Genomic DNA, 9,856 nt, shown 5'->3' on the forward strand with positions numbered 1-9,856 from the left:
GCACTGTAGAGTAATGTGCCAGGAGCAAGTTGAGCCATGTCCCATGTGATCAAGTTCTCAATTCTCATGGTGGGTCAGTGTTGTCAGGCTTGGAAGGAACGTAAAACCGTTTCCATTTAGTCCACTGAGTCACGGGTTGAACGGTCCGGCCTTTCTGGTTCCATTGTTTAACTCGCTCAAAAAAAATTATAATACATAGCTTTTATTATGAATCTTTAACAATATAATAATATTGATGTTTTGTATCATTGCCCTTTTCTTAGACAATGGCCATGTTTTAGAATTTAGTAAAGTAATTCCGATTTTATGTATATTTTATATCGTTATTTAGTACCACTGGACCTGTTTATGGGTTTTGGGTTCGGGCTTTAGGCCAAGTCCGTTCAAATTTTGATAAAAGTTAAGGTTCAGTTTGAAAGGAGTACAAATACAAATTTATAGAATACAAAATCTTGCATTTTATAGGTATTTGATATAGGCGCCACATAGGCAAAAAGGTGAAAACATGGTTCCTATAAAATTAAAATGACATATTTGTCTAAAAATTATTCACATAGAATCTAAATCATTTAGTATTGCTTGAAATATTTTGAAAATGTTCAACCAAACAAGAAAAAAATGAGAAAAAGAACAAAAGTCCTATATGGTGGTGACATAACAAATGTGTATCCAAAACCATCAATTAAAAATGGAGCACAAAAACTGTTTGACTGACATTTCTGGTCCAAACGGTCTGATCATTTGCTCAAATCCAAGCCTAACAACAGTGTTCAGGGTTTTTTTCAAAGACTCAACAGACCATTTTATTGGCCAAATTAATGAAAGAAAGGAAATAACAGGAAGAGATGCCCTGAATGTTTGTTAAGCTGAAAAAATTGATGGTATAGATAGATGGCTTAGATTGGTTTTCTAAGCTATAATCTGACGGTTGATGCACCACATGGTGTATAATCCATAGAAGAGGGGGATGGGAATTGGGATTCATATATTCATCATGTCTTTATGGAATCCAAACAAATGCTGTCCCCCTAACAAAAAGGATTTCAAATGTAGGGCCACCTCTCTTGCTCTTTAGATACCAAATTACCCTAATAGGGCCCCACTACTCTTTACTTGATACAACTCTTCACCTTTTTACATGCTTGCTGTAGTATTATTCTAACTTGGCTTTTCTCTCATTGCTTCAAAACGATTCCTAAGTAAGACCCACAACATTTAAGGGAAGCCAAACAAAGACATTTATTGATTCTAGAATTCATACAAAAAGCAAATTCCCTTGCCAACTTATAATGCTTATATTGATTTTAACCCATTGGAATTCGATGGCCCTGACATGGACATAACTCAAAAACTCATGTGGGAGTCTACGCGTTAAACATTTAAACGTTGGTAAGCAGAATTGACAGGAGAGGCCACTTTTGCTTACTAATGCCCATGTCCCTCCACAGCCACAAATGATGATCCACAGCTATAATAAAGCTTTTGGGTTAGGCAATTACAGATTACAGTGACCTACATAAGTCTTAATCACCCCTTAATAGGGACCCATTTGGACTATGATGGTAGTGGAAGCTTCACTAGGGTAGTGGGAGTGGAGGGTTTGAGTTTTTTCTTAGGGAATTTCTCATTTTGGATATGTATAGTAGGGCTTATGGGGCCGGGGCTTGGATTGTTCGGCTGCCAACTAGATTAGTTTAGAGGTTAAACACATAAATTAATACAGTACTTGATTGCAAGAGACCCTGGGAATTATGAGAAGTTAGACTAAGCCAAAAGAAACCAAACACACTCTCCCACATGAGGCATGTGTTTGAAGGTTGGTCAAAGAAGATTTTCGAACTCTGGAGACTTGGAGAGAGAGAGAGGACAGATTAGTTTTACACAGTCCCCCAAGAGAGGGACTGGGCTGAAGTTAGTAGGGTAAGGTGAGGTAGATTTAAGAGCCCTGAATAGCCCAACAAGATCCTTTACCAATGCATTTTAGGTCCCCTTCCCATGGACACAAAATTGGTAACTACCAAGTACTGGACCAATAAAAACATCACCCCAAGACTTAAAATTTGGGATAGCTGCCTTGGTTACCCTAGACATAAGTCTAGATTGAGTCAAAAGGATCTCAAAATTGTCTAACAATCTCCCACTTCCATGCAATCCAATTCTCAATATAGAGAGAAACAAACTAACACATTGGTTCCACAAAAAAGCAACAAAAGAAGTTTTTTGAGGAGATGCACTAGAACAAAAGTTAAACCCAAGAACCCCATCAGACAAACAAAATAACAGTGACCAAGAAACCCCAGAAACCTTGAAAATTCTCAAGGCCTCAAACCCAGAAAATATTTAAAAAGAGCATATAATAGAACAAATGGGAAGTCCGCAGCTTCCCATACAAAAAATTCCCTCCAAACATTCCCCAATAATAAAACCACACATGCCCCTAAGACATCAAGAAATGAAGTAGGCCCTTGTATGCCTACATTCTACAGTATAAATTGGGAGACAGGTTTTGGGTTTTCAAAAAATTGAAAAAGAAGAAAGGCAAAGAAATAGGAACAAAACTCTTCATACATTCCGCTTTATCTTTTTTATTTTAAACTGCCTTTTTCTCATGGAAGACCAAATGGGAGGAAGGGTACAGCTCGAGTATTAGATGACCCTTAACTTTGCTGACCGGGAGCAGGGGTAGTTAGGCGAGGGAGGGGAAGGACGGGCAGCTGCCCGTGCCCGGGCATTTTTTTTCTTTTGTGTTAAGGGGAGTGACCGATATATCCATCGCAATCGCACTCTGTTGCTGTGTTGCGTTGGCCTTGGATTTGGGTTAAAAGGCCTCGATAGAGCTCCTCTGCACTTTATTCTCTTCAAATTCGATACTTAGCTGTACCAAGAACGAGGTTTTGAGGAGAGGAGACCCTTCTCTCTCTTTATGTCCGCTACATTGCCTTGTTAAACGTTCAAATCCCATCTCACTTCTACGAATTAGTGTGTTGTCTCTCTCTGTTCTCTCAGTTTTGAATTCATGAGTTTCTTTTTCTTTTCTTCACGTTTTCTATAGACAAACCCAGAACCAGAAGAGGAAGAGAGTGAAAACCCCATCTGTTTTGGCTTCTTGAATTGAGTCTCTTGTATCGTATTCAGTGTAGAACATCCAGGAACGCAAACATGAAGAATCTGATATTCTTTTCTTCAGTTCCGTTTCTTTCTGGGTGATGAACCGGGAGAGCCGTGAATAGGAGAATGCTCATTCGTTGTTTTCGTCTTACTATTAAGTAATGAGCTTGTCTGCCTCAATTTGAGAAGGCAAAGACCAAGAGATACAGAGAACTGAACTTCTTCTTTCTGATCCCCTTCTCTTTCTAGTGAAAATACGTAGAAATTGGGGAAGAATCCCTATCTGGGGTTCTTTCCTTTGAATTGCTGAGGTACCCGTTCTAGTTTGATTTCATTCATCACTCAATTCTAAACCAAACCGAGAAACCGAGGAACAGGAAAACGGAAATAGAAAATAGCATTCATCAGTCCATTGTAACTTGTAAGCAGGATAGCTGTATGAAGAGGTGGTGAAACAATGAAAGATGGGAACCCGAAGAAAAGCAAGGTTTTGCGAAACGTGGTTTTTTTTTTCTTCTTCTGTTTAGTTTCCTGCATTTTGGTATTTTATCTTTTGAAATTGCTGACTTTCTTTGTGCTTCGTGTTTCTGTTTTTATGTGACTGAAGCTCTCATGGTCGAAGACTCTGGTCAGGAAGTGGTTCAACATCAAGAGCAAAGCTGAGGATTTTCATGCAGACGATGTAGTTTATGAAGGTGTGACATATTTCTTCCCAAGCCGGATTCTGTTCACCTTCTGGATCTTTTCTGAGATTTGGGTTCTGTTATTTGTTTGCACATGATGGTTTCCTCTTACAGAAATTAGGGTTTAGGGGATATGAATCTTGCCTTCGACATTAGAGAGAAAAATGGGTTTAACTCTGCAACAAAGTTTTCGACTTTATTCCTCCCTGTAATTTCTGCTGGGCTCTGAATAACTCTGTCCACATTCTTCTTCTCCATCATTGTTTATCTTCTGCAACTGTCTTTTGGATTTAATGGGTTCTGCAAATTCTTTTCACGGCTTAAGATCCCATCTTCTAGTTGAAGTTCGAATTTTTTTCTTTTTTGTTTTTAGCGTTTTAAGATGTGAGGTTAATGCATAAACAGTAATCGAAAGCAGCTTTAACAACTTTATGTTTCTTCTTTTTCAGGTGGCGATGGAGAACCAAGGGACAGTTTTTCAGAGCGGGAGGCATGCACAGTCAAGAAAAGTAAAACAGGTTTAGTATCAGACTACCTTTAGCCTTGGACCACACCTCTCCCAACCTCACCAAAAACTGAAAAAAGAAAAAAAAATCAAATAGGATAATTGTGAATGGAGATGTTGCAGAGACTCGTGATTTCTAGCGTGCTTATTTTCTTATGTTTTCCCCGTTCGGGTGCACAGAGAGGTTGAATAAAAGGAACTCTGATCGAATCCGGAGAGGGAAGATTGATCTCGATGTCTCTCAAGTTACAGATTTGCAGAACTACAAGTACGCTCTCCTCTTGCAGACTTTCTTTTCTTATTTGATCTATTTTTGCGGGAATTAGTTTTAACTTTTTCTGTTCTCTTAATGGGAGAATAGGATCTTTGTAGCAACATGGAATGTGGGTGGAAAATCGCCTCCGAGTTATTTAAATCTCGAAGATTGGCTCCACACATCACCTCCTGCGGATATTTATGTCCTCGGGTATGTTTGCTTCTTCACGTATTTTCCTTTCTCTTCTCTTTCTCTGCAACTACTCCAAGATTAACATATGCTTTATTTGATACATTTCTCTTTCAGGTTTCAAGAAATTGTTCCTCTGAACGCCGGGAATGTTCTGGGTGCAGAAGACAATGGTCCTGCCAGAAAGTGGCTGGCTCTCATACGGAAGACCTTGAATAACCTTCCTGGCACCAGCGGGAGTGGTGGCTATCACACACCTTCCCCGCTTCTTGATCCCCTTGTAGAGTTGGATGCGGATTTTGAGGGTTCAGCGAGGCAGAAAACCTCAACTTTCTTTCATCGCCGATCATTTCAGTCTTTGAGTCGTAGCATGAGAATGGATAATGACATGTCAATACCACAGCCCCGACTCGATAGAAGATTCAGTGTCTGTGATCGGGTAATTTTTGGTCATAGGCCTAGTGATTTTGATTCCAACTCCAGGTGGGGTTCTTCTGATGATGAGAATGGGCCTGGGGATTCACCAAGTACCACATACTTCTCACCAATGTCCTATGGTGGATCCACAGCAATGGAAGACAGAGAAAGATCATCAGGGCACTCCAGGTACTGCTTGGTTGCAAGTAAGCAAATGGTTGGAATATTTCTTACAGTGTGGGTGAGGAGTGATCTCAGGGATGATGTGCGGAACTTGAAAGTGTCTTGTGTTGGCAGAGGATTGATGGGTTATCTTGGGAACAAGGTACATTGTTCACTACTTGTTTTTCAATCCCCTATTTACTGGAATTTTCCCATACCTTGAAATCCAATCACGAAGAATTAAGCAAAGGAGGCAATCTTATGCTTAAGTTTTTCCAGGGATCAATATCGATTAGCATGTCTGTTCACCAAACAAGCTTCTGCTTCATCTGTAGTCATTTAACATCGGGGCAGAAAGAAGGTGATGAATTAAGAAGGAACTCAGATGTTATGGAGATACTCAGGAAGACAAGGTTTCCACGGGTTCATGGGCTGGGGAATGAGAAGTCCCCTGAAACAATCCTTGAGCATGAGTAAGATCTTTGTTTATTGATCTGTTAATTCATCATTAGTTTAAGTCTCTTACAAGTTTGTTTGCTGTATTTATTCTTTGGTTGCATTCTTTTGTTTTTTGTTTAATGAGTTGGTTTGAATTGAGGGCAATTGCTATGTTCTTTATCAAGTTCTAATCAGCATTCTTCCTTGTGTAGTCGGATTATATGGCTGGGTGATTTGAATTACCGGATTGCTCTATCTTATCGTTCTGCAAAGGCACTTGTTGAGATGCACAACTGGAGGGCATTGTTAGAAAATGATCAGGCATGTCCTGTCCTTTGTATTGGAAGCATTCCTTTACAAATTACAAAAATTTGTCAATCTGAACCTTAAACAACTTTCTTAGCAGCTTCGGATAGAACAGAGACGGGGTCGTGTCTTTGAGGGATGGAATGAAGGAAAGATATATTTTCCACCTACATACAAATATTCGAACAATTCAGACAGATATGCTGGTGATGAAACATACCCTAAAGAGAAGCGACGGACCCCTGCATGGTAAGCACATTTTTTGAAGCAAAAATTATGAATAATGAACAAACATACACACTCCAAAGGAGGAAGAATATAAAATTGCGTATTCTGTGAAACATAAACATGTCTTTGAACATGCTAACAAGTAATAACACATTGAACTGATTTAACTTTCAATTTCTATGTGAAGGTGTGACCGTATCTTGTGGTATGGAAGAGGCCTCCATCAACTTTCTTATGTTCGTGGAGAGTCTAGGTTCTCAGATCATAGGCCTGTTTATAGCATTTTTGTGGCAGAGGTTGAGTCAATAAACCATAGCCGAATTAAGAAAAACATGAGTTCTAGTTCCAGAATTGAAGTAGAAGAATTGTTGCCGCACTCACATGGATACACTGAACTTAATTTCTTTTGAAGGATTAGCGGAACCAATCTATATTCACATTCAAGTACAATCTCTCTCTCTCTCTCTGATTTATATTGCCCATTTTGTATTCTGGATTTTATTATTGTTCAAATCTAAAAGCTTTTCTATTTATTGATCTTTAGGAAGGCATGGAGTTGCCTACCGAGAAAATGTACAGTTCTGGGGTGAGAGACTTACTAACAGATTCAGAATACCATCATAGTATTCAAGTTGGTAATTGTTTTATCCCCGAAGGTAAACTACCAAAACATGGAAAAGGTTTATATATATATATATATATATATATATATATATATATATATATATCATTGAATTTATCTAGAATTTCTTATAATTGGGGTTATTGTCATGCCAGGCTTTCTCGCAATATTGAATCTCACTGACAAATTGATTCTGGAGATGGATTGTCTCTAAGGTGATCATCATCTAATCTACTTTTACCTAAACGACCACTGGTATATATAGTGAAAATTTATAAGGAGATAGCTTGCTAGTGATCTTACCAAGGCACCACTGAGTTAAAACAAGGTGGATCCCTGGTATTTGAATATGAGAATCTTTTGTTTCTCTCGTGGCAAATAAGAAAACTGTGGGCCATTGGAATCTATCCAACAACCATATCTCAAATAGAATTTGTACTTGGCAATTGACACATTTATCTGAAAGCAGTGCCGTAAATTGTATCTTCTATGATAGTTCTGTTCAGGGAAGATACTGTTTATTCCTATTCTCATCTTATTTTGGTCCCTGCTTTGCAGAACAGGCTGTTTTGAAGGAATTCTCTGCCTCAATGGGGGTGAGTGTGACTTTTCCATCCCCCCACAAACCCAAAAAAGGTGTGGTCGTTTTCTCTTTCCTTAGTTTTACTCAATTGTACATGTCAAGTTGTTCTCTTTGATCTGGACTATTTTGTCTAATTCTTGCTACTCTTTACTTGATTTTGACAGACCAGTTTTGTAATCTGTCGATATCGAGTTGGTGTGTTCGTGATTCACAATCTTTATTCATAACCTTATCCTAGTTAGCATGTAATTCCAGTCACAATCAGAGCAATTACATATCTTTTGTATCCTCCAAGGTTGAAACAATCAATTGGGGTCCCACGTTGTGTTAAAGTAAAATGGTCATCTCACTGCCTAGGAGCTTAGTTTGCTTGGTTAAGCACAAGGATGATGCTTGGTATTGCGGGAAGATCTTGGGCATTGTGATTGCAGGAGGAAGAACTTCGGTGGAATGTTTTATATATACATCTTTCTTCTTTTTTTTTTTTTTTTTTTTTTTTTTTTAACTATTCTTTTTGTAACAAATGTCTGCGACTGAAATAAAGATGCAAGGTGATCAGAATAATCATGTAGTGCTGTTTTTGTTTGTTAAAATTATTAACAGAGGGTGACATTTGATGGATCCTCTCATTAGTCATTCACTGAAGTGATATCAAGAAAGAAATAGAAATTTGAAGTGATCATTTAACTGAAGCTCTCAAGCTCTGTTGCTGCTTATGATTTTATTTTGTTTTGCCACTGAAAAAAAATGTTTCCGTTAATGTCTCTCAGGAGCTGTTTTTTTTTTTTTTTTTCCCTTGTTTTGCATAAAAGAGAAGATTTAGTAAAGAAGAAAAGCATAGAACAGCTTACAGTTTAATAGGTACTTTAGGGGGGAAAAGGAAGTCATAGTTTGACAGTTCTTTGTTTCTTATATTTTCTTTTCTAAAGAAGGGAAAACAATTTTCTAATTCAAAATTTTAAATAACAAAAGAAGGAAAAGGTACCAAAGTTGGTGAGGTTCACTCCCATGTTTTTTTGTTTTCTTAATTTGACTTCTTTTCAACGGTAATTTTTAGGTTAAAGGACAGGTGTCAAAAAAATTTTCTAAGTGCTCATTTACCGTGCCTCCCATAATAGTGTGCCTACTACCTGACCCGAACCGTAATTTTGGGGGCGTGGGAGGGAGAAAAGGGTCCAACAAATCCGGGTCGTGTACCACGTCTATTATTGTGGTTGGTCTCGTATTGTGTTTTATCAGAACTTTGAAAAGTATAGCACTCTAGCTCGCTTTCACCAATCACCACATAGTTAGGTTTGGACGTTTGATTGAATGACCAAAATGCTCATTGCCTCCCAAAGGGGGGTGTGTGTTATATATAAACGTCTGGACTCTGGAAAGTGACGGGCAACTATTTTGTTCTCATCCCAAAGTACCCCTTCTATAATTAGTTCTCGCAATTGAAAAATCGGATTTGGCACAGGCACACCACACACCGCACACGGCGCGCAGGTTCTCCTTCTGTCTCTTAAATTCTTCGTAATGACGTAAATTCCCTTGCCCTTTGATATATCGTATATGTAACTAAAAAAGACAAGTTGGTGAATCATAGTGGGCTATTGGGCTGGGCCAATCAAGAAGGGCTTCCATTTTAGGATCGTTCTTTTCATTTGCTCGGTCATTTTTGAGATGAAGACATCCAACTTCATCCATTGACTACGTCTATGTGGTGGGCACAATGACAAAAATGACCTTTAGAAGAATGGAAGCTGCTTTGAACCTTTGTTTGATTGAATCTGATACTTGTGCATCAAAAATCAGTCAAGGCTAGGAATTGGAATTTTGGGTCAGTCAGTAATAGGCCGCATAGACATAGTCCATAGACAGGGAAGTTCTCTTCTTTAGCCCAACTTTTCAGGATGCGGGGTTTTGAATGGTAAAAGAAATGAAATCTAAGGCTCCTTTTTACCCAATTTGAGCAGATGTCGGATCCTCTGAACCATTGGCTGTTGTGTTGTGTCTGTTGACTGATGCCGGATGACCAGTAATATCAATTATCAAGATTTGAAAAACCAGAGATTCTATCTGAATGGCCACGACACAACACAAAAGAAATTGAGAGAACAGAGAAGAAGAAGCATGGGCAAGGAAAAAAAGTGAAGAAATGATATATTGATATGTGGGAGTGGGACCCATTGGTTTCCGTAAACCGTAAAAGATCACCTGATGGCTGATGGGACCCATCCAATTTTTACAGTGTCTCTCTCCTCTCACTACAGCCTTCTTGGGGGTATGGACATTGTGACACTCTCTCTCTCTCTCTCTCTCTCTCTCTCTGTCTGTCTCTCCTCTCATTTCCTTTCATTGTAGACCGCTAAAA

At 38.7% G+C, this 9,856-nt stretch overlaps 1 protein-coding gene across 3 annotated transcripts; it reads left to right on the forward strand.

The window, feature by feature from the left end:
- The first annotated feature begins 2,771 nt into the window (after nt 1-2,771).
- Nucleotides 2,772-8,186, forward strand: LOC148848075 (type IV inositol polyphosphate 5-phosphatase 7-like). Of its 3 annotated transcripts, none has more exons than XM_088948534.1 (14): nt 2,772-3,595; nt 3,716-3,803; nt 4,241-4,309; nt 4,477-4,564; nt 4,658-4,762; nt 4,859-5,483; nt 5,600-5,793; nt 5,971-6,079; nt 6,165-6,313; nt 6,480-6,736; nt 6,837-6,948; nt 7,070-7,129; nt 7,473-7,550; nt 7,662-8,186. In XM_088948534.1, the coding sequence occupies exons 1-10, from the start codon at nt 3,566-3,568 to the stop codon at nt 6,700-6,702; spliced, it is 1,680 nt and encodes a 559-aa protein (XP_088804660.1). In that variant the 5' UTR covers nt 2,772-3,565; the 3' UTR covers nt 6,703-6,736; nt 6,837-6,948; nt 7,070-7,129; nt 7,473-7,550; nt 7,662-8,186. The 3 variants fall into 3 exon arrangements, with proteins under 3 accessions (XP_088804660.1, XP_088804662.1, XP_088804661.1); XM_088948536.1 differs by having other exon boundaries at nt 7,478-7,550; XM_088948535.1 differs by having other exon boundaries at nt 6,841-6,948.
- The last annotated feature ends 1,670 nt before the right edge of the window (nt 8,187-9,856 follow it).

The sequence above is a fragment of the Nelumbo lutea genome, chromosome 6, assembly GCF_056320005.1.
Source record: "Nelumbo lutea isolate HS-2025 chromosome 6, American lotus-T2T, whole genome shotgun sequence".
In the NCBI taxonomy this organism is placed as follows: domain Eukaryota; kingdom Viridiplantae; phylum Streptophyta; class Magnoliopsida; order Proteales; family Nelumbonaceae; genus Nelumbo; species Nelumbo lutea.

Coding starts and splice junctions, on each gene's coding strand:
- LOC148848075 (XM_088948534.1), top strand. CDS start 3,566: ATGAAAGATGGGAACCCGAAGAAAAGCAAG. Junction 3,804..4,240: donor AGACGATGTAGTTTATGAAG/GTGTGACATATT, acceptor CTTCTTTTTCAG/GTGGCGATGGAGAACCAAGG. Junction 5,484..5,599: donor TGGGTTATCTTGGGAACAAG/GTACATTGTTCA, acceptor AAGTTTTTCCAG/GGATCAATATCGATTAGCAT.